The 25,200-nt window shown below is 40.9% G+C and overlaps 2 protein-coding genes across 9 annotated transcripts in view; one reads left to right on the top strand and one right to left on the bottom strand.

Moving 5' to 3' along the window:
- Positions 1-1,350: 1,350 nt before the first annotated feature.
- Positions 1,351-25,200, bottom strand: part of FYCO1 (FYVE and coiled-coil domain autophagy adaptor 1) — a 55,498-nt gene continuing 31,648 nt past the window's right edge. For all 6 annotated transcript variants that reach the window (XM_078598306.1, XM_078598308.1, XM_078598310.1 and 3 more), the window contains 4 exons: positions 9,745-9,834; positions 6,834-7,044; positions 4,070-4,179; positions 1,351-3,571 (listed from right to left, as the gene is read on the bottom strand). In XM_078598306.1, the coding sequence (XP_078454432.1) occupies positions 3,490-3,571; positions 4,070-4,179; positions 6,834-7,044; positions 9,745-9,834 (493 nt within the window). In that variant the 3' untranslated portion in view covers positions 1,351-3,489. The remainder of the gene's footprint in view (positions 3,572-4,069; positions 4,180-6,833; positions 7,045-9,744; positions 9,835-25,200) is intronic.
- Positions 15,870-24,844, top strand: LOC144721026 (C-X-C chemokine receptor type 2-like). 3 transcript variants are annotated; one of them, XM_078598313.1, is made up of 4 exons: positions 15,907-15,977; positions 17,176-17,303; positions 18,758-18,828; positions 20,672-24,844. In XM_078598313.1, exons 3-4 carry the CDS (start codon positions 18,823-18,825, stop codon positions 21,782-21,784), a joined length of 1,119 nt encoding a protein of 372 aa, XP_078454439.1. In that variant the 5' UTR covers positions 15,907-15,977; positions 17,176-17,303; positions 18,758-18,822; the 3' UTR covers positions 21,785-24,844. The 3 variants fall into 3 exon arrangements, with proteins under 3 accessions (XP_078454438.1, XP_078454439.1, XP_078454440.1); XM_078598312.1 differs by lacking the exon at positions 17,176-17,303 and having other exon boundaries at positions 15,870-15,977; XM_078598314.1 differs by lacking the exons at positions 15,907-15,977; positions 17,176-17,303 and adding an exon at positions 15,984-16,526.

Here is a 25,200-nt window from a genome sequence, read left to right on the forward strand (position 1 = left end):
CCAGCTCTATTTATACACCTACTAAAGCATACACAATGTAAACATATCACTTGGCGATGCACAACAAAAATCGGTGCTCTCGAATGGCTACTGCCCAAAACGTCACCGATTATACATTTTTCAAATATAATGAAAGTCTTCTTGGTTCTTTCGGTAAAGTCACGTAGAAGGGAAGTAATAAAATAATAAAAATAAAATATAATAAAATCAAATAATTATCACGTTTCGGCTACAACGCAAGCAGCCGTCTACAACGCAAGCAGCCGTCTACAACGCAAGCAGCCGTCTACAACGCAAGCAGCCGTCTTCACCTGAAGACGGCTGCTTGCGTTGTAGCCGAAACGTCGTGAGAATTATTTGATTTTATTGTTTTATTTTTATTATTTTATTACTTCCCTTCTACGTGACTTTACCGAAATAACCAAGAAGATGAATCCCTGCAGTCACGAAAGCTTTAAATCGAAATATAATGAAAGTGTTGGGAATTTAAACCGGGTCTCTTAGGAGGCTGTTCCCCCATGAAGTTAATGTTGAACTTCCACGACTCGCTTAAGGTTTCCAATGGAAATGGGTAATATCTTATCTATTTAAGCATGAATACACATTTGTCAAATTTAATACCTGAACAATGTTAATTCGATGCATAAAGGAAAGCTATTATGTTCCATGATGGTGTTTTGAGTATTACATCATTGCGAACACTGCCCAATAACTGTAAAGTATATATTTAAGCAATGTTTTCTGATAATTCAACTCATTTTTGAATTGGTGATAGGGTCTCATACCCACAACTACCATACATGTATGTTGAACTTCATACATGTTGAACTTTTTTCGCAACATCCGCAGCCAGTTCGTTGGAATATTTAAGCCGAATGCTACATTTGTTGTACACCAAGGCAGTGCCCTTCAAACCCCGGTCTTGCGAGTCACGGCCGAACTCACGGAAAACAAACACAACAACCATACAAGATGCCGACGGATTAGCCTCGCCAATGCAAAGAGAGGTCATCGTCCTGGGAGACGGACTGCACGACCGATTTTGCCGACTAAATAATACATGGCCAAAGTGCAAAAACAACGTCTGTCCAAGCGGTAGAAAATACTGCGCTTAGAATCTCCGGAACAATCTCTCCGGGGGGGGGGGGCGGCTGTCAGGAAAAGGATCTTTCTGGAAGTGGCAACTCCCTGGCAGTAGCAACATCGGCGACAGTTTGACACCACTCTCAATCGGTACTCATTTCTCACGAACTCGAAATGAAATTGAATGTTTTGTGTTGTCACATTCGATTGCATTTTCTTCGTGACGCTAAGACTCTCAAATGCACAAAGAAAGCCCAAACACCGACGTCATGGATATACTTTATTTCGAAGCAGCACACAAACTGAAGTAAAACGGGCAAAAAATGTCATTGCACACATGTTATGTGACAGAAAAATAACACGATCAACAAAGACATATTTCACCAACAGACCATCATGCAGGTAGTATAACCCCACAAACAAGTGCAAGAAACGGTACTTTTAAAAAGTATCTATGTAAAATTCACAAATGATTGCAAATGACTCCCATAAAGTCCCACACGTAGAAAAGTATATCACGTGCCTGTATCTAAAATACCAGATATACTAAGATATAAATTATATACAATACGTATTCCGTTTGCACATTTACAAACGCACGTATGTACTTTGTTGTTTACTCATATTTCTCTTCGTAAGAATATTGTACCGATTGAATTGTTTTCATACGTTGAAAAGCAAGTGGCTCCCCACGCCTCCGTTTCGTATCTTCAACCGCATGCACAAGGTACAACGACCGAGTGTGACTCGGAGCCGAGGACTGATGAGCCTTATCTTACAGTGAGAACGATCGCAGCAAATGCGTACGCTCCTTGATCTGGCCAAGTACCATGCCCCACCAGCAAATGCCCTTCTTGCAAGCAGTTGTGTAAACTGGCTGCCCATTGGGCCACATCCGATTTGCCACGTGAGCCTCGTCTCTCATTGACACAATGCACATCATCCAACGACGACAAAACATCAGTTCATAAAACATGCAGCATAAAGTCCAGACGATTACAGCTTTAAGCTACGTATTATTATATTTGTTTTACACACAAAGGATATATTTAGTTTAAAAACTGATGCAGTATTTCTTAACATTAACGTAGTGATGGACACACAAGTAGTTTCACAATGTTGCCATGAGAGTACAAAAACAAAGACGAACATTCCCCGGATAGCCTGAACAGACTGTAGAGGCAAGTGCTGTTAGTGAGCACCTATGAAGGCCGGCACGGCACACGAAGGGGGTGGGTGGCCAGCACCACGCCCAGCTGCCTTTGTCTCCCCAGTGGCAATGTTTGCACATCACACCAGGAACTCATTTAAGGCTGAGTGGACCTAGGGGAGGCCAGGGACCAGTCAGATACTCGTCATTGGTGTTGGCCATGAGTAGGAATCGAACTCGGGTTGCTGGGTTCGTAGCAGGCTAACCACTACACTAGTACACTTAGTCATATGCGATACAGATGTGCATAGTTTGCACGCAGATTGAACCTCCCTCGTATGAATCATGTGGCAAGCGCATGGCTAGTACTGATCAATGGACAAGTGTTAATTAACAGTGGGACCAGCTGTAAAAGCGTCCAAGCTGTTGAATATCCACGCTTTTATTTGAAATGTGCATTGTATCGAGAAATGTTTTACATATACAGGATTGTTAACACCACACAAACTTGTAAAAGTGTATTTTCCTTTATTTTACACGTGGCTGTCCTATTGTTGGGTGTGATAACACCAGCTGACTTTCCAGTTCTTTACCAGAGTAAAATGCCGTCATTTTTAAATGATGTAGGTTTCATTCTCCAAGGGTCACACGAAATGGATAAAATGACAGTATAGAAAAATACGTATCCCCGTTATTGCGGAGACTCTGGTATATTGAAGAGCAGCAGCATGATGATCACCCATATGCGCTTAAAATCATTATCCCATAAGCCGATTCTTCCATTTCTACACGGGCGTTGACATACAGAAATGCCTAAAATGCAACCTCAGGGGTCGACAAACAAAATAACAAGGGACATTTTTTTTCGAATTCTGGAAAAAAAGACCTAATTATTTCAAGAACCACAATGCATGCAACTAACGCAAAGAAGAAGTCCTTAAAGAGCCGCACGCGGCTCTGGAGCCGCTGGTTGCCGACCCCTGCGCTAACCGAACGAATCCAGTGAATGCAATTGCAGGAAGCCACAAGTCAAGGTGGAAAAAAGATGTTAAAATTGTAATTGCACATACGACTGTGTTTGTGACATGTTAAAATGAAACCATGGGCCAAGCCCCAATGCGAACGCAAACATATGGCAAGAGGAAGATAAAGAGATCGTTTAAAACAACCAGGTTCGTCGCGAGCACGGGGAAACATGCGGTGCGTGGATGTTGAATACTTAAGCAGGTGGTCTCTTCTTCTGCCGATGGCGCTCATCACGGCTCCGTCTCGTCAGTGCCATCGTACATGAGCGTTTTGCTGACCGTCAAGTGGTAGGACACCTTCTTCCCGTAAAATCTGAGGCGGGATTTTTTTGTTTTTTAAATCAGGCATTGAGAAGCATATGTGGTCAGTGCCCGACGCCAGCAGGAAGATGTGCGCCTGCAAATTTAAATTGCTGCAGGGGGCCCTTGTGTGGTTTTAAAGGATGACATCAGCTGCGACTAACACCTGGAACCACAGCTTGTGTCTAAAAGATGAAAACGCTGTTTTAATCGCGCGGGGGGGATAAATGTTTCACTCCATAACAAATGCAAAGTAGGCTTTATTATTCACTGCTGGTTACAACCGGCTACTTTTAGTGAAACGGGTTGTACAATTAACACACATTTTATATCTCTTATAATTAACCCAGTTGCATTTGTAAAAAAAAATAGATTTCGTCTCATTGGGCTTTTCTCGTGGGTCATACGAAGGCCACTCATTCACGGGCTGCACGTACTAATCACAGAGTTCGTGTTGCTCACTTATCAACCGCTTATCCTGTAGTGGCGGGAAAGCCGTGCAGGGACTTACCGTGAAAAGCTGTTGTCGAATATCAGCAGATAAAGGCCAGGCCTCCTCGCCTTCAGCTGGCCTTGAACCAGCTGCAGGTGCGAATTGCAGCGCGTCAGCGGAATCAGCACCTGCAGATGCGCACGCCAAACGCTTAGCACACGACGCAAATCTGTCACTCTTCGCCCCCCTTCCGTTTGACGTCACGCTTTGTTTTTTAAGTGCCAAGGGGGCAGCCAAGGAGGCTCAGCAGAGTCTGTCACGATTTTCTTTCGCATTTAAACTCCCCGCCTCGAAAGTGCAATCAACAGTGTTTCGTATCGTGTTGCCCAAAATGCCTGGAGAATACAAAAGATAAAGATGCGTGAAAGATAAAACCACAATCTTAACAATCTATGCGACATATTTTTGGTTCTTTCGGTAAAGTCACGTAGAAGGGAAATACAATAATAAAATAAAATTATCACGACGTTTCGATTGCAACACAAGCAATCGAAACATCGTGAGAATTTTATTGTTTCATTTTTATTATTTTATTATTTCCCTTCTACGTGACTTTACCGAAAGAACCAAGAATAAGAATCCTTGCAGTCACGAAAGCTTTAAATCGAAATCTATGCGACACTTTAAAAAAAAAAACACATGTTGGTGTTGGACAATTTTCACTCCTAAGACAATCCTGATCCAGCAGTGTAAATTACATTTATTTAAGTCAAATTTAATCCGTAGAAGATAACACAATATGCTTGTTAGTTGGTGCTCATTTTGACAGTGCCAGGGTTGTAACTTCATTTGTCATTGTACTACGATCAGTCTAAAACTGATAGTGCCCGAGCCGACCTGCGCTACCGGGGGAATTTGTTTCGCTTGATTGTGTGTTTGCACAATATCTGTGAGTTCTCATGTGACAGTTGTTTTTTGTGACACGGTTGATTTATACTTGTTTTACTTCATTTCACTTGTTTATATTTTGTCACTTTTGTGACCCAAGTCCTCTTTACAAACGCAATGATCCAAGCCTCTTGAGCTCTCACTTGGCTGAATAAAATAAAACTTTAAACTTGGATTTTAATCAATCACATTTTATATAAATATACTTTCCTGTTGTAAACGGAAGAAAAAAACACATTAAAACAATTGTAAAATTGCATTTTCCAAGACAGGACCAAGTGGAGGCGTGACATTCCAGGTTTGTTTAGCAAAAGTAAAAAAAGGTTTGTGACAGTGCCAAGATAATGCAAGTAGCTGTAGTGGTCACACATCTATAAGTGATGTTTGCTTTTAGTAAACGTTTACTTTGAGTAAATCCACAATGAGACAGTATAAGAACATTTGTTGACATGACTTCTCTGATTATATTATCTTACAAGCCAGAAGATGCAATAAGCTGCCTTTAAAGCTGCTTGTCAAAGCCAAAGTAAAATTATGTTTTTTTTCCAAATATAGCTCTGGTCTCAAAAATAACTAAGCTGTCGTGTTATTTTACATATTTAATGACAGATCAATGCTAGTTACATTGAACATGTGTATGCTGTTACAGGTAATGAAAATACACCACGTTAAATGATTGCACCATATGAGAAAGACCAATGTGTCTTCCCTCGGGCCAATCGAGGAGACGTTGCAACAATATTTTGGCCAATAATTTTGAACTGACTTAAAAGTTGCAGAACTACACAAAACGTTGTTGGCACATCGTTGCAGTCCATGAAACGTGCAGAAAAAAACAGCCAAAAATGTGACAATAAACATGACTGCATGACGCACCATCAGGCAGCCTGTGGTTGCGACAGAGTTCCGTATAGACTTTATATATATGACTGGTTGGTCAAGACTGCGACAGCCAAACAAACGGAGCAAGTCGAAGAGGATGTGTCTACTGCGGAGATCGAGCAAGAAATTCAGCTCGTCTGCAAGGGCTAGATTGATTGCGGCAACGCAAGATCCGTAAGAGATGGGGGGGGGGGGGACAGCTTGGGAAGGCCTTCGTCGATCACTGCATCGATCGTGGATAAAGATCGTGTGAATGAGTTCAACGTTGTTTGGTCCCACAAAAATGTTTGTTAAACTTTTGACATCAATCCTGTGGTGGAAAGTAGCTTACTCAGAAGTGTGATTCATGTCTCCAGCCTGAACACAGCTGCATGCAAAACTCTTACGAGGTGGTGTGGGAGCCTTGTGAATTACAGCGATTAAATCACTGATACACAATGGAATATGTGCATTGAGCTACATAATTTTGGCAGATATAATATCAGTAGCTACATTGTTGTCACATGTATATACAGTTGTTTAACAGAAACATCATTATGTGCAACTTGTTATCCAGTCGGGTAAGGATGTGTTATAGATTTTCAGAAACCAGAAATGTTTTGAAAAAAGTATTTTAAAAATGACATGTAAATGACTGTTTTACTGATGGAAGTTTACATTAAAAATAATTAATGATACATGATTAAAATTATTCCATTGTGCGAACAATTAAAATTATGTGAGTTTAAATCTGAAAACCCTGAATGAAATCTAAAAGTGGCCCTTAAAAATGTAAACAATTAATTACAAAACTCATCCCAAGAGCTTTGAATGCCTCCCCCCCTCCCTTATTGGTCTCTGCATAAATAATTTTAGTAGTTTTTTTTGTTTGTTCCACATCCTACCGGCCCAAACAGCCTTCTATAAGGGGGGTGCATTTTTTTTCCCACCAGCAGAATTCGGTTCAACACAATGACTAGCCTCGGACACCATCGAGTAGCGCGTGTCTGTGCAAAAGCAGGTTGCTCCGTACCACGGAACTCTCCACGGGCTGCTCGGGCCCGTCACGCCACACCACGCTGAAAGACACGTTGCGGCTCTCGGAAGAGAACTCCCAGGCCAGGCTGAGGCCGCTCTCGGTCACGTTCATCGTGATGACCGCGTAGGCCCCCGCTTTGACGTGCAGCTCGCGCCGGAACTCGCCAAAGCAACGCACATCCTCGGGACTCAGGGGCACATGAAACCTTGGAGGAGGGGGATAAAAGATGCAAGTTCTTCATGAAGGTTCCATGACCCCCCTTTTCCCGTGTTGACCTCGTGCGATTAGTGCCACCCATGCGGTGGCCTGCGCGCTGGCACAAGGCCTTCGACGCGCCCGCGAGAAGTATTACAATCAACGCAACCTTTAACATAAAGGCAACATGCTGGTGATTAAACAAGGGTCCGGTTCCACCACGTAAATACAAAATAAAATCCATCAGCCTTTGGACCTTTTCGCCTAATGCAGTTGTGCAAGAATCTAATCAAGTTTCATTCATTAGGCATAGCCCTGTGAGCCATGCAGCAAATCTTACAGAAAAAAAACCACCGTATTACAACGGCTGTGTGCAAAACTCCCAGTGTGATGCAAGACAAACAACAACGACCATAAGACAACCCAGATTCAAGTTATTAGGCCAATTCCGCACTTCCGCAAGAACACGGCTCAACCGTATGCCTTCGAAATCACCAAAATAAAGCTACAAAATACAATGTAACAACAGCAATCATAGGAACTTTGATTCAAATTTAACAATAAACGAAAAACATAACATGTACGACCAAACTTGCAGCCATATCTGGCAGCATGACACTCCCAGCGTATGATGTGTGAGCGAGTCAGGGGTAGTGTGAATGAGTGTATGATGTGCGAGTCAGCGTATGATAAGTGAGTGTATCGCGGCCTCGTCCCCGCCATCACGGCCTCCTCCACGCCATCGCGACCTCTGAAGCTTTATAAACTTTACATGCTATTGCAGGCCCTTGTATTCGAGCCAATAGCTTCTAGTTAAAATAACCCAATGATCAAATGAAACGGAATATACTAGACTTACAACTTTAATGTATTCAGCAACTAAAAAGGGACGAAGCAAGTGGGCAGCTGACGCAAGAGCCATGTGGCATTGCGGCATCACAGCCATGCCCGACAACTATTTAACGATTTACTATATTTTTTTCAAGATCAATCAATTAATCTTATTTTAAGCGGTAAAATTGCCCTGGATAAAGTAGGTAAGGCCGACTGAGCTATATATCCTTTGTTCAGAATTGACCCGGTCACGAATGATAGCTCAATAAGTTGGATGACCTTGTGGCAATGTATCGTAGCCAAGTTTTTTAGATACGTTTCTAAATTTGGGTGGAAAACCGGTGGACCCTGAGAAAGATCCATGCGACCACAGGGAGAGTATGCAAACTCCAAATATACTGGCATCAGGGTCGGAATTGAACCCATGAGCTCCTGTATACCAGGCGAGGTAGTTAACATTGCCACCGAGGCATCCCGATAAGACCAGGGCAGGAGCCAGGAGCGAGACCAACGTCAACGTAGCCAGAGCAAAAGTTGGACAGCACAGCCTGGTATTAGCGATGAGCAAAACTTACATTACCAGGCTTGTGCACAAAGTGAAATAGTTATACTTCCCCATGCGTTGTCAGGGGGCCTATTTAATTTTACCAACTAAGCAAACTATACCAAGTGCGCACCTTCACATGCAATGACTCAACATGACCTAGGATAATTAAATGTCAAGTGTGATTTCATCTTTCCACATTTTCATGAAAGTTCAGCAGAGTTCACGCGAAGGCCAGCAGAGGAATGTTGGTGTGTGCAAGAACATGTCATCCGATTCACAAACCCAATTCTCTTAAATAAACTGTACCTAAACTCATCTTCTTGGTTCTTTCGGTAAAGTCACGTAGAAGGGAAATAATAAAATAATAAAAATAAACCATAATAAAATACAATTCTCACTAGAATTTCTCACTAGAAAATTGTATTTTATTATGTTTTATTTTTATTATTTTATTATTTCCCTTCTGCGTGACTTTACCGAAAGAACCAAGAAGATGAATCCCTGCAGTCACGAAAGCTTTAAATCGAAATTTGTACCTAAACTGTCCTGTTAATGTCAATATGTTTACTGACACCAGTGAGAGCAGCACCTTGAGATATTGCTGGCATGCTCAAACCGTCAATTGTGTTACATTTTACGCACCCTAAAATCAAACGTAAGTGCAAAATGTTACTTACATAAAATTAATTCTTAATTACCCAATGACCAAACCACAAGTGTGTGCCGATCTCATCATATCTCACAAGATAAGCAAGATTCAGCCTGGATAGTATTGACCACCATGCATAAATCGCGCGTCGTGGGCTGCCACGGAGCGAAGTTTATCAGCCGACCGCAATGCAGGGAGTACAGATGCGCCTGCATGACCAGCATGGTGAAGTATGGCGTTGGGAGGCTCTCTTCAACAAGTGTCTTCACGAATAGGGCTGTACGTTTACAAATTAATTATTCTTGTAAGTACTCAACTTTAACTTGAGGACATTTATATGCCAGCATTATGAACCCTCAGCATAATAAGTCTAAGTAACAAATATTAATTTACAAATATACTCCTGACATGTCGGCGCATTCAATGTGCAATTACAGTAACCGAGTCCAGAAAATGGCTGGGCAACGTCTTTAGATTTGGTTCATAAATTACAAAGCATCTCATGAACAAGTTTACCTAAAGCATTTGCACAAAAGATGTGTGATCGCACATCATTCCTGACATTTGAAAACCAGATGCAGATGAAAGCTACTGCCGCCTTCTTGTGAATTCGGATGAAAGTAACTACAGTCATGCAGTGGCCACTTTGACGATCACGGAACGCGGAATGCACTGCTCACGAAGGGTCGCTGTTCTTGAGAAGTAGAACCTCTGGTTCCAAGGCCAAGGGGGCAGGCGGGGACTCTTCCGCTGCGCGATCTATCGAGATACTGCGCACAAGGGACAAGAATGAAAACTCGTTATCGTTCACTAAAGGCGCCAAAGCCCGTTACGGCGAGTTCCATCATCATCATCAACAACGTGGACGTTCCAAGATGGAAAATCAATATTCTCGGGCTGAATTGTGATGTCACATGTGCGTGCGTGGGTGTGTTTGCACACAAGTTAACAACTAAACCAGTATCATGTTTTCAATCACCAGCTGCATCCTCTTAGACTTCCCATGTATATATATATTTTACACATTTACAAAAACAGTGTGAAGCTGTTTTATAATTGCATAGGATACCTGTAATAACAATGTCCTTATTTTGTAAAGGGAAGTTATGAGTTGTGCAGCTATGAGAAGTGGTGGACTTTCAATGTTTGTAAATGAAAGTAATCGCATGTTTTGAACACTAGAGATTCGTTGTTGGGGTAGATGCATGCCATGGTATGGGCTCCTGGAAGTAAGACACACCCCAAATATATGCTTGGCGTCACTAAACTTGTTCAAATCTGGTGACACACCCACACACCTTCCAGATTATAATAATTATAAGACGAATCCCCAACTTTTTATTTAAAATACAGGGGGGGGGGGGGGGAAAGCTCTCATAATCTGGAGAATACAGTGCTGTCGAAAAAAAAAGTGGTGCTTTGCAAATATCCACAAACATTCTACTATATTTAAACAATACGTTTCAGATGCGCTATGTTGGGTGGAAAATCTAGACAAGTGTTATAAAACGTAGAGATGAACTGTAGTTAAAACTGTTGGATTTTCTTTAAAATGGTCAAAAGGTTCATCATCACGATCTATGGGCAGATTAGCCCTTAGGTATCCCCACTGCACATTGTATTATTTGTTTCCACTTTCCTCTGTCTTGTGCCAATATGCTCAAGTAATGGCCACATCTTTCTTGCACCAATCAGAGATTAGAAAGCCAGTGGGCTTGGGCCGGACATGACGCTAGGAGAGATGATGGCCAATGATAAAAAAAAAAATTATGAATCACAGCAGAGGCGACATAGCGAACGTGTCCAGGAGTACGACACCTGGGGAGAATGAGCATTGAAATCAGCTTGTGTACAGGCGTCGGGATGGATTTCAACAGCGCACACATATGTGAGATATGGCGACGGATTGGGAAAGCCTCCGAACAGCAGTAGACTGATCATTGATGATGAATAACATTCGTGTTCGAGGTTGATAAGGAGACGATATCACAGTTAAAGTCTTGAGATCACGTCATGTGATTACGTAATTTGTATTGAGCTGGCACGACATGTAACGTCATCGACCACGGAAAAACGGCTAAGCGTTTAATACATATAAACTCTTGCTAGTTTTATAAATAGTCCCTAATAGCAACCCAACCATTGTTTACTTTATAATGAATTATTTTGGTGGGAGTTAAAATTACCTCTCGTTACAGAGATAGACAGACATAAGGCCAGATGGACGGAGCTAATGCGCACTGGCGATGTCTAGCTCAGTTTGAAAGCGTAAAAAGAAATGCACGCAATCGTGCTCGCACTGACTCACAGACGGGCACGTGCTGCTCGTGCCCACTACACACGCGCATGCAAAAAAAAAACCCCAAAGCACTCTCATGCGTCAATGCGGTAAGTAAATTAACTGTTCACAACTCCTGGAAGTCCAAAGACCTGTGCACGTGGCAACTAATTTCCAAGTGCGACGTTGCCACCATTAAGCACAGAGCACGCGACTGAACGTACGTTTTAATCAGATAAACATTAATGAAAAACGCTTGCTTGGAAATGTTGTTTTTTGTAGGATTCAAACTAATGTATCACTTTTATTAATATAGACATTGTAACTAACTTCCTCAACTCATCTTGAGCACGATTTGAGCCTTTATCATGTTACTCAATTTCCTGTATGTCATTCCATTAGTTACTCTTTGGTTATTTTGGTAAAGTCACGTAGAAATAAAATACATTTAATAATAGAATACGACGTTTCGATTGCAACACAAGCAATCGTCATCAGGTAGAAAACAAACCTAGTTGTTCTATCAACTACATGATCTGCAAATCTGAGATGGTAAATCATTATATATTAGTGTTTATGCCTCTTTCTACGATTATATTTTCAGAAAACATCTTCCAAAATGACAGCATATCTTCCTGCCGATATGTATTTATCAGTCTAACAGTAATTACTTCATTATTCATCTCCAGATGTGTATATCTGTCTTATAACCGGCTTGCCTTTGTGATGGTTCACCTCTAAATTGTCCAATACAATATCCTGTTCCCAATAATGTTTGAAAACAATTAATGTGTGTGATCATGAGGATTTGTTTTTCCAAGTTTTGACCAACAATTTACCTAAACAAATTAATAAACAATTGCTGTATTCTCCAGATTATAAAGACACACAATTTTCCATGTATTTTAAAGCAAAGGTTGGGGGGATGCACCTTGTAACTCGGTAGGTGTTTATGATTTGTAGTTTAATTGGCACCGGGCACAAATATGGGTTGTGTATTACTAGCCGGGCCATTCTATGTGGAGAATATTATGGTACATGAATTGGCAACATGGGCATTTCGAAAAGAACAAAAGCTGAAATGTAGACAAAGAACCGTCAGGAGAGGTGGAAACCTGGAATTAGACCGAGAGGTGACGATAAACACACAGACAACATATATAAGGAGACATCATACTTCGTGTGGCGATGTCAAGCTCAGTTGGAAAGTGTAAAAAGAAGTTTGTTGTAGTACGGAGTTAGACCGATGGCCTTAATCTAAGTTATTTTGTGGTTGTTGTTTGACTTGCATCCCACTGGGATTTTTGCACACAGCATTGGTGTACGGTATTTTTTCTGCAATATTTTGCCATTTCATTCCTGGATTTTCTGTTTGCACATCGTCACAGTCACTTTAAGATGTTTTCTTGTTCATATTTTTGTTTTTTGTTTGTTGCGGTTGCACCCGGATTCAAGGGCCGAATAGCTCACAGGGTTATATCAAATAAATGAAATGAAAACATTCAACCATTTCTATTTACAAACTGCATACATTTAAAAAAAAATGTGTCCAGGAACTCTTCTTGCACAACTGTAATACTTCTGATACCAACCACAACCATGAGCCACAAGACTTGAGCCACAAGACTTAAGCCACGCAAATGGCACACAGGTGTTCTCGCACGGTTTCTATGCAACCGAAGAAACAGGCGGCAAACATTGCGAAAACATGTTTTTGTTTACAGGTTATCGGTTGTGCTGGGGAACTCAAATTTTGCACCGCCCTGATATTAACAACAATTAATGTTACGTGGCATCACTCATGAAACTGCATCAAAACAATGCTGAACAATAATCACAAATTGACATCAAAGCAGCCAAATCCCAAAGAAGGAACCCGTGAACAAAACTATTACGTACAAAAATCAACAAATAAAAACAATTGACGGGGAGGTGAATTCTCAACTCCTCACACCAGCCAGGGAACTGATTGACTGATTTACAACGTTAGTAATAATGCATAATGGTTAAGGGTGAAACAATAAATAAAGCATCAAAATCAGAATCTTTATGTAGACTGGAGGAATCCAGTCTAAGTAAATGATATAGGTGTAAAGGATGTAGCCTAGGAGGTGATTTTTTTCAGATCTTAAATAATCAGTCACGCCTCTATCATTCACCAGGGAGGAGAGATCCCAGCATGGAGGTGTAGGTAAAAAAAGAACGGTAAGTCACAAATCGGGCCGCAGCGGCTAATAACACTTTTCCCAACAACCTGTGTGGACTACATGGGAGATGTTTAAACAGATAAACCCTCAATTATAAATAATTCCTTATTTAATTATTCATAAAAGCCAGGGAGGGTCCTGCCATTGAGTTTTCATTTCACGATGTTTTCAGCCAACTAACGACGAGTGTTTGTACAAGTCGGAGGAAACCGGAGCACCCACAGAAAACGCGCACGTGCGAGGCGGTGGCAACACCCGATCCCCATAAAGATAGTAAAGGAAGCCCATGAGCTCACTTGCTGTACTACCTTTTGCTGGCGAGCCGGGGTATGGAGGAACCACTTTGACGCCCACGGCAAGAGTGTCACAACATTTGTGCGAACCACCAACCCTCGCTCCCCCCCCCCAGTGCTGGACTATAGGCCGCGTGCATCGCCGCCACTTCATGGCAGTGTCTCTGCGTGTGTAACACGCGACTCGGGCTTCCCAAACCTGGCACCCCCCCCCACCCCATTGGTGGAAGACAGAAGCCAGAGCGATGCACTTGACACAACACAAGTGGAGAGACTTGTGCACCGGCGTTATAGTGGCATGCACACTCGTACACATATTTATCGTAATGTGCTTGCAGTTTTATACCAATGGTCGGCTGTTTATTCTGTATTCAGGTGGCACAGTGGTGAAGTGGTTCAGGTAATGAACTATGAAGCTGCCAAGTTAGATTTTCGTCCATAGCTAACAACTGTAGTTGTGCTCATTACTAGAAGGTCACGCTCATTACACACAAAGTACCTGCCACAAATGAACCACAATACGTTTACTGATCTCGTCAAGGAGCATAACCCCATCACGCAAACTCCGGTCATCCTCGCAGCAGCGGCTTTTGGCGAATCATCGAACAAAGACGGTCAATGCATTACGCGCTTTCAGATGCGCTTCTGCTGCTGCTGCCTGGAACGCTCTTTCCTGCCGATATTAGGAAGCCACTGGAGCCTGTGCACTTTGAAATCTTAATTGAAAACGAATCCCTTTTTAACTGCTTTTTGTGTTTGTATGTACAGTGAACTTCTTTCGCACCATACGTAGCCAACCTTCCCCCGCACCTCTGCTGAGCAAAGAAGTTCAACATACATACAACAGTGGCAAGTAGTATTCAAACCGGCCACAGCACCCCGCTTGCCACCCACAAAGGCTGACCGGAGTGGTGAGGTATGGAAAAACAACCACAACGAGCAGTAAAAGGCTTGGCGGGAGGCCGGCATACAGAAATGGATAGACAAAGGGTTGCAAAAGCTACAATAACCATTACATTTTACGTGAGAATACATTTAAGAATGTCATCCAAGTGAGAGCGCAGAAGAATTTAACAATCATCAAAAGCCACGCACGTTTGTGTACACCTTTGCGGTTGTGTAAAATAATCTACATTTCACATACCACAGTCATGGGCATGAGTCCACTAACCGCAGAGCCAAGATTGGCACACTCAAGACCTTGTACAGGTTAGTGGTGCAAAATCTGTACGCAGGAACAATTACACACCAACAGCGGAGCTAAACATTAAGGCTTTTGGCAACATCAAAATAAAGCAGCTAACGGATCATGCATCAGTTTTGAAAGTGTAGAGAGCTGCTATAAGAAATATAAAACTTAGAATTTACACGTACAAAATTATACTTTAAGAATGAGCCATATAGTTCAGTAGCAATAATAACATTTGATCTCCTCTGTCAATGCATGCGATGCTTCAGGGATAATATGTTCATAGGCCATGAAATTTGTTTTAAATTGGGTAAAACCTTACAAAGGCATTGTTCCATTACAATCGTTGTGGTTCAATCCCACTCTGCATCCTTAATCCTTCATTTATGCGAGTAAATTCAAATAGTTTTAAACATACATGCAAAATATGAAATAAATTGATATGTAAATGTGTATGGTTACGGCATTACCAGTTTTTGTTATTCACTTAAGTTTACGTTGACATGTTCTAAAAATATAGCAGTGGTACTACACCATTGTACTGAATTTTAAATCATGCATACATTAACGAAATTGAAAATTATAGCACTAACAAAGACACAAAATAAATTTAAAATTGAAAACCAAACCCTTTTCACAATCACAAAAAACAAAAAAGCCTTAATTTTTTTTATTAATTACAAACCACACCTCCAAAGTTCTCACTCCTTATCCAGAAGGTTCCCTTTTTACCCAAAATCCTGGTTACATTTCTGCTGTGGCTAGATAGAGAACTGAGTGCCACAGGTTCCTGCTGATAAACCAACAATTTGGTACTGCTTGCATTGTGCATCCTGCCTAAGACCCTCCCAGATCATTTAAAAAGCCAGCCTGCACCGTGGGAAACACGTCTTTTCATGGAAAGACTGCCCAAGGCAAAAGGTGTTGAAAACTTGGCCAATTACTGGTAAGATTTTGATGAAAAGGATGATGCTTTATTGTGATTGATAAACATTTGAAATGTGATAATTACTGCGTGCATTGTAAGCTTAATACAATAAAACATTGATACAGGGATATAGAAATTAAAGTAACCTTGCCTTAACCCCAATACTAAACATCTACAAGGATGAATTCAATGTAACTTTTGCATAATTCAATGTAAATAAAATGTATGTGGAAATTACAGTATTTACATTTTTGGGGGAGGAATTTGACTTTTTACCGGATCTGTTGAGATGTGCAGTAAAACCCAGAGTGGCACGTCGCGAATGACTAAATGTAATATCAGTCGGGGTAAAAAAGTGTACACCTCTGGATGTACGGCACTTTGAGATTACCAATTTTAAAGGCGCTTTATAAAAACGAGTATATTGTTATATTAACGGCAGCCCAGGTGGTTACATGGCCAACGGTGGCACGCGTCCCCTGCTTGCTCTCGCTGTGCAGGTTGACGCTTCGAATCCAAGAGCCGTTGTGGTCATGAATGCGGTTGCATCGAGCCTAAAAATACGAGGTGCGCCGCCGGCTTCACGGCGCAGATTAAAGAGATCCCATCATTTTTCGATTTAAAGCTTTCGTGACTGCAGGGATTCATCTTCTTGGTTCTTTCGGTAAAGTCACGTAGAAGAGAAGTAATAAAGTAATAAAACATAATAAAATAATTCTCATGACGTTTCGGCCACAACGCAAGCAGCCGTCCTAAGGTGAAGAACAGGTCTGTCGGAAAGACAGTGTCAGACACTGAAGAACAGGTCTGTCGGAAAGACAGTGTCAGACACTCTCTTTCCGACAGACCTGTTCTTCACCTGAGGACGGCTGCTTGCGTTGTGGCCGAAACGTCGTGAGAATTATTTTATTATGTTTTATTTTTATTATTTCCCTTCTACGTGACTTTACCAAAAGAACCAAGAAGATGAAAGATCCCATCATGCCAGCGTAATGGTCCATATTCGAAAAGTGCGAGATACACTTGATTGGCATTGCAGTATTCCCTCGTTATTCGCGAGAAATATGTTCCGGAGATGCTCGTGGAATATGAAATTTCGTGGATAACGACATCGGCTCTACGAATATCGTACACGCGCAAACGTCCGCAGATGCCTCTGAAAGCTTCGATAAGTTATTTCTCCATCTCTCTCATCATGTTCTCTTTCTCGATGCAGTCGTGTCGAGTTCCAAATGCGATTCACGGAGAGCCAAAAATCGTGGACAGCAAGTTCGTGAATAACGAGGGAATTCTGAACTGTGAAAACTTGCCAGAACCCTCTGGGAAATGAGTCGTGAGACTGAGGTTTCTATGGATAAATAAGCATAGTAATAAGTGAATTTAACAAAGAATATTTTATCCTGTTACATATTTAGCTGTAGCTTCATGCCCAAAAGTGTCTTCTTACATAAATGTTCCTATGTATTTGTTAAGTTTCACATTTTCATGGAACTTCTACAGTATAAACATTTACAAATTATTCAGCTAACATCTGGTATATTTTTTACAAAAGTTAAATGTACGTCTTTCTTGATGAACCACATCATATGCGATAAGCAAAGCTAATAATAAATTGCCACAGTAAGTGTGCGGATATTCCACTGCATCACAGCGAGTTAAACAGTGAGTAATGAATGTCCAAGGCTGCCACATTACCATATATGACTTTGAAACGCAGCTGAATTTGTTCTGGAGAACTTGAATCACAATTCTGAGTAAGTCACTTTCTACCACAGGATTGAGGTCAAAAGTTTAACAACCAATTGTGGGACTAACGTTTTGGGATTCATTGCATCACCACCATCCATGATCAATCCACTGCTGGATTAAGATCTCCCCAAGATGTTGTCATCTTTCACGGTCCTGCAATGTAACAATCAATCGAGTACATGCACATGAGCAGATCTAATTTCTCCATCATGTTGGAATGTACCTTTTTCTATCTTCTCTGCGATAGACACCATTCCACCGTCAGCCTTGACCACCAACCATCATCCCTTCTGAAAACATGCTGTGCCCAAGCCACTTACCAGTTCTCATAGTTAACTATATTATCTTTTTATTTAAAGCTAAATATAAAACAATAATTTTTTTTCTATTATTTTATTATTTCCCTTCTACGTGACTTTACCGAAAGAACTAACTATATTATCTTTAACTTTGCGTATGTTCTTTAATCCCCAGGTGTTCCTCTTCCAATCTGTCGGTGCATTCCAAACACGCACCACTATACGCTTATGTGCAGACATCAAAGCTTTCATTTGTCAATTAAACGTTCTTCTTCAGGCCCACTTGTATGTTGCTTACTATTATTAAGTTCAGTTTTCCAAAAGCACTGCTATCTCGTGCCTCTCTATTTAATCGTTTGGTGGCGATCCGTCTTCATTGCTTAGCACAGGTATACACACTGACATTTTCCAGTAGTGTCCCTCTGATAAATATCTCAAATTCTTATAAAAACTTGCTGTACATGTTGTTTATCTTGCTCATAATTATCTATAGACAATGTTCTGCCTTCTTTATAAAGTTCAATCGTGTCCAGTGAATTGGAGATACAAAAGCATAACTACAATTGGAGAAAATGTTACCCAATTCAGATTTGCCAATGACAGTCTTTACTACGACCAATGAAAATGAATGATGAAATGTGTTTAGCATCACGGCACCGTCACGGCATGGATATACATGCTCTGGTAATTATTTGGACAGCTGTATTTAAACACACCATATAATAGTGGCACGATATGATACTCTTGCAGATGCCAACTGGCGGTACAAGACTGCAGAAGAGATTTTGAAGATTTAACGGCGATCGGAGACTGCAATGGGGGTGATTATTTTTGTTACTGCACATTATTTTTACACGCACATAATACTGAAGATGTACTGCTGTATTGACGAAGATCGGTGAAATCATTAAAGCTAAGTTACTGCATTACAGCTAATCAACATACTGCTAAAATCATGATTGCCACATGTATCTAAACTGCAAATTATAAAGTCGTTTATGCTCAGACTCATCTTTCACGCGTCCCACATTCATCTCACACTAATCCTCCGACATGATCCACACATCTGGAGCATTTTACAAGAGGCAAATGGAATAGTGAATTGTGATCTTGCATACATTGTGGGTTTTTAAACGCCGATGAGAAATGTCAGCTTATAAATTAACTGTTTCAATGATGCAGCTAACAAGCGGCATTTCTGGCTTAACGTCTAAAGTTGTTTGTGCAGTGTTTTCTCCCCTGAAAAATGTGCCAAGGTCTTCATCAGCAAACAATGATTCAAATCGCCAAGGCGAGGTGTTTCAGCCTTTTCATCAAGATGCGAATTGGGCCTTTTGTTGTATACATTTCAAAAAGGGACTCATGTGGCAGAATAGCAGTACGTTCCCATTAAAAAAGTGACTTTTATTCCTATTGAAATATATAAATAGGATGAATCACTCATTCCGTATCTATTGTCTCTCAAGTGTTGCCATTGAAAACACATCACCACGTAGCCTGGCACTGGAAGTGCGCACACCTCTAATCCAGCACTGTGGAGGCAAGGGTTGGTGGTTACTTTACCATGGGCGTCGAGGTGAGGTGCCATACCCTGGCTTGCCAAAAGAATGGAGCACAGCAAAGTGCAGACTAATACAATTTGTCCCTTCTGTATGGGATGAGAGGTTGCCGCCCCACACGCCACAGATTCTCTCCGGGTGCTCTGGTTTCCTCCCACATGCATATAAATATCAGAGAATCAAAATATTTATTTATACAGGAATCGATGAGCTATAAAGGTATTTTTCGTAATTATCAGGTAGATGAATTGGCCGATAATATCTTGATATATAGTGGACTGCAGAGCTTTGGCGATTGTTGGCGCCAGCTCACCATCTCGTTCCCCTCCAGTTTGTGTGGTCCTGAAGCAATTGTGAGATGCAATTTGTGTGAACGACGATGCTATATGAAACTAAGCATTATATACTGTCCAGCAAAAGCTCTGTTATCTGGAATCCATCCGAAATGGGGGGGGGGGGGCGGGGTGCCGGTTAATAAAATAAGCCGGTTATCTGAGAGTTACACTTACAGCTCATCAATATTCCAAGTACACAAAACTTTTCAAGAAAGAATCTGAGCCGACATTTTAACTACGATATAAGAAATTATACTCTTTTAAAAAGGTCAGTTCTAGAGCATTCTCGGATTATTGTAGAGAATCAGCGGGGCCGTTTAGAGTAGTATACAGTTGTATAATACTGTAATGTGCAGACTGCCACTTGGCTTACCACTCAGAAGCGAACCTGAAGCTCCCGTAAACAACAACGGAGCTATGAGAGGCACAGCAAGGATACCGAACGACCGTCAGTATCTTTCTGCACAAATGAAGGAAGATTTGAATTTCTGTCTATGACAAATGCCGGTAAATAGAGCATTCCGGATGGTAAAGTGCCGGATAAGAGCTTGCGCTATATTTAACATCAGTCCTCGTTCAGAGTGCTGTATAAATACTTGCAATATACCCAAGGATGATAAATGTATTTACTGAAACTGCTTGAAAGCATGATTAGCCTCTAAGGACATTACTTATGTTTAAAAAATGTTGTTACTATTGGGAAAATTTATTATTTCATAAATATTACAGTTGTTCTAGAAATAACCATTCCATGTTGTTATCTTTTAAAGGGTGACGTCACACAGTCAACCACTGACGATATGCTCACGGTGACGACTGAATATATGTCCACTGAAGATAATGGATCGGATTACGCATCGGGAAGAAGTGGAACTTCATGTAATTTTGATGCAGAGGAGCTCAGCAAGACACTTCTACCAATCATCTATTCAATTGTTTTCATCCTGGCTTTCATAGGCAATGCATTAGTTATACTGATATTAGTCAAGTACAAGAGATACAAAGAAGTAACCAATTTTTACCTTTTAAATCTGGCCATTGCCGATCTAATCTTTGCAGCGACAATGCCATTCTGGGCTCATGAATCGGCCAATGGCACGTGGATTTTTGGTAACATCATGTGCAAACTCGTCACCGCTTTTTACAGTGTTAATTTTTACAGCGGGATTTTTCTCCTGGTGTGCATGAGCATTGACCGTTTTAATGCCGTGGTCCTTGCCACAAAGTTCAACAAAATAAGGAGGCTGCAGAATGTGAAATATATATGTGCATTTGTGTGGGGATTTGCATCTTCCTTGAGCATTTTTGATATCGTTTTATGTCAAGCCCAATCCTTTGATGATGGAATTACAATAACTTGCGGACACAACATTGACAGCAACATTCTTGACTGGAAATTGGGACTGGCAATTGTTCAAAACATCTTTGGTTTCTTGATACCATTTATAATCATGCTCTCGTGCTATTCCAGCATAACAATTACCCTCATGCATACCAAAAACTACAAAAAGTTAAAGGCATTTTACGTAATTCTGGCGGTGGTGTTGGCTTTCTTCTTCTGCTGGCTGCCCTTCAATGTCATCATGTTCATAGAGGCGTACCTGGGATACAATGATGCGATGACATGCGAGGCTCAAACAAGCTTAATGTATGCCAAGCAAGCTGCAGAGGGCATTGCCTTCAGCCACTGCTGCCTCAACCCATTCCTCTATGCATTCATCGGCATCAAGTTCAAAAATGATTTCGTGCGGCTACTCAGCGAAGTCAGATTGATCAGTCAGAAGCAGCGAAGGCGGACCAGGCAGCCCAGTTTTACACGGTCATCGCAAGCTTCCGATGCCGAGAGCAACACATCAGTTACAAATATCAAATACGGAGCATAGTAACAATGTAGCTGACAGGATGCAATGTACGGTCGGTTTGGATCTCGTCAGCCAATCAGATCGTGCATCGAACTTCGTGTATTGTATCGGGTTGTGACCCACCCAAGATTGGGTCACAACCCGGATTGACCAATTAGGCTGCTGGACCATTAAAAGTAGCTCCCAAACACCACCGGTGTCGTGATGCTTAGGCATCCTCTCGAATTACAATATCCTGAATTGAATTGTCCAATCCGGAGGTTAATTTAGTTTTTCAGTTTGATATGACATTGTAATCTTTGTTTGGTACGAAATAATGCATATTACATTTATCGGTCAAAATGAATAATTGGGGAGAATGGTGGCACGGTGTTTAGCGCATTCTGCTTAAACCCTGCCACCTCGGTGCTTGATAAGGGGCTCAAAATTGTAAGATTGAAGATTACTGTTAATCCTATTAACAATTGCAAAAACGCTCTTTTGACTGATAAATGTAATCACATTCACCACTTTGTAATTCAACAAAGGGGGAGGGTGGGGGGGGGCCTCACCTTCAGCACCACAACAGTGCTCACCATTGGGGGCTCGTGTTGACGTATCATCGTACGTACCACTGGGAATGGATGTTCTTGCCAAGTGATCATTTGTGAGAAAACATAGACATGTAATCAAATAGCTCAGGATTGGACTAAGGTGGTGATCGGTCCCAATACAACTGGATGCTATGAGAGATGAAGCATGCACCGCTAATATTTTATTATTCAATACACTTTTCTGAATGTTATTCTCGGAAACAATATTTCGATGTTTAGTCGGTGAATGCAATTTAATGCACTTAAATATTTTTTCACTGCAACTTTCATACATGTGCAGATCAAGGTAATACGTCCTCACCAATCCATAATGCTACATAGAATAATTTTTTTAAAAAGAAAACTGTGATTAACCATGGAATTAAGTCGTAAACAATTACCTCTACGTCACTCATAAACATATCTTACAGGGGTTTAAAATTATGTCCATATAAATTGATGGCATTTTCACGATGTTTTATTGTTTTGCCGTTGTGTAAAAGGCGTTCAGCTCTACATTGGAAGGCGGCGAGATCAAATCGTGATTGGGGATTCAGTGGTTCTGGAAATCATGCCATATAAGAGCACCAGTGAGATAATGGGTTCAAATCGAGTTATCCAGGATTACATTTGAATTGACAGAATAGAGTTTGATTTGTTATGTGATGAACCGTCTTTGTAGGTTAAATAAAAGTTGTTCCCCTAGTATGCTTAAGGGAGGCATAGTTAAGGAACGTCAGTAGTGTTGTGATGACCCCTTCTGCAACTGTGAAGAAGTTTTGAATATAAATGACATCTCTAAACACGATGCCAACAAACCGAAATGTATAGTTAAGTGCGATAAAAATATTAGCCTGGTGAACAATGATTAGACAAAACACCCCATCATATTACATTCGGTTTGGCACTTCATTGGGATAACTACCAGCTCTGAGAACTAAAAATATAGGGCTTGACTGTCAGGTGACTAACCGTTACCTCTGCAACAGGATGGGTGGGAAAGTGCTGCCCCCCAGTGTTAGAAGGAATCTCGGAAACGGTTCAGTGACATCTGCTTGCATGGACTGCTCTCTAGCACAAGGTGATAACAACGCTGTGCTCAGTGAATTCAGACTGGATATCTTGTTTTTTCCATCTCATGACATTATACTGACAGCACAAAGTGAACAAAAATTGTAGACAAAGACGAAATTAATTCAAATAATTGAAATCCCAGTCAAGGGTCATTAAAATAAGTACCATTTGATGGTAGTCAACAGTGGTTATCATATGCATATCCTTGGCCTCATCATAACACTATGGAATTTCCGCTAGTGGTTTAGCTCTATAAATGAGATGGACACCACCCACCTTTGAGTGTGAAAATCGTTTTTTTTTACTTCGCTGCAATTTATAAGTATTATACAATGTATTATGACAATCCTGTATGGTATGGCTTTAGAAATATATATTTTCCGAGCTGTTATGTACCTTAATGCAATAAATTGTTGAAGAGTGTTGTGTTTTATAAGAGGCACAATAAGTGTGAGTTAAGTTTACCATATCTGAAAGCTATTTAAACAAGTATATTATATAAATAACAGAGAAAGGTTTATAAAAACATATAAAATGGTGGTCTTTGAACGTTTATCTGTGTGTGCCACCTACAGTTGAGGCATGACATTTCATATTTGTTAGCCGATTTTACAAGAGCAAATTTTTAAATATACTAGAACCAAGATCAATCGTTTTTACATGGAGACATGAAGCTCGTTTGTATAGCGTAGTGTTAGTGTGCATTTTTAAATGATTGTACGTCAAAAAGTATTACATCTCAAATAGAGCATTGAAATACGAGGGCGAGAAGTGGAATGGGCATTTGCACCGAATTATGAACTCCAATAGCTTAAAAAGGGCCCTATTGGCTACCTCGGCGGCAGTGGTTCTTAACCTTTACAGCAGCCTTGCGCCCCATTGGTTCTCAAGCGTTAAAAAGTGTATGTTAACACATTGGATTGATGAAACTAAGTAGTTGTATTCTTGGTTCTTTCGATTGCACCACAAGCAACCATGTGTTGCTTGTGTTGCAACACAAGCAACCATGTGTTGCTTGTGTTGCAATCGAAACGTCGTGATAATTTTATTGTTTACATTTTATTATTTTATTATTTCCCTTCTAACGTGACTTTACCGAAAGAACCAAGATTATGAATCCCTGCAGTCACGAAAGCTTTAAATCGAAAAGTTGTTGGACTTACGTGCTTAATTTGTTTCGATGATCTCCCTTTAAAAACTCCTGGCACCCCCAAGAAAAGGGGCATCTCACACCCGCCGGGTTTGCGTGCACCCCAGGTTAAGCACCACTGATCCATGCCATGGCTAACTAACCCATGCCTGTAATAGGATTGACAGAATGTTGTGCATATAGTACATGCTGCTTGTTTTACACTTTTATTATATTACTCGTACCTTACACAAGATATGTCATACGTTTGCTGTGTGATCTTGCATTAAAAGTTGAGAAGAAACAGTTTGGGCCACTGGGTGATGATTGATAGAATGTTAATACATCACTGTTCAATGCATTCGTTTTCCAAGTAAAAAAATGCATGTTTCGTATTGCCTTGTTTTGTTTATGCAACAATATTGATGTACTGCACTGCCATTAGGGGCCATCCATTTAGTTGGTACGCAAAAATTTGTCAAAACTTGACCCCTCCCCCACTCCCTGTACGCACAAACTTTTTATCCCACCTGTGTACGTACACTTTACGCACCCCCCCCAATCCTATAGAACGGCCGATATTTAATCCACGCAGAAACGATCAAGGATTAATAATATTAACGTGTTTAAGAAAACAGATAGTCCACCGCCGGCTGCATTAA

This window comes from Lampetra planeri, chromosome 10 (genome assembly GCF_965212315.1).
Source record: "Lampetra planeri chromosome 10, kcLamPlan1.2.h2, whole genome shotgun sequence".
Classification (NCBI taxonomy): Eukaryota; Metazoa; Chordata; class Hyperoartia; order Petromyzontiformes; family Petromyzontidae; genus Lampetra; species Lampetra planeri.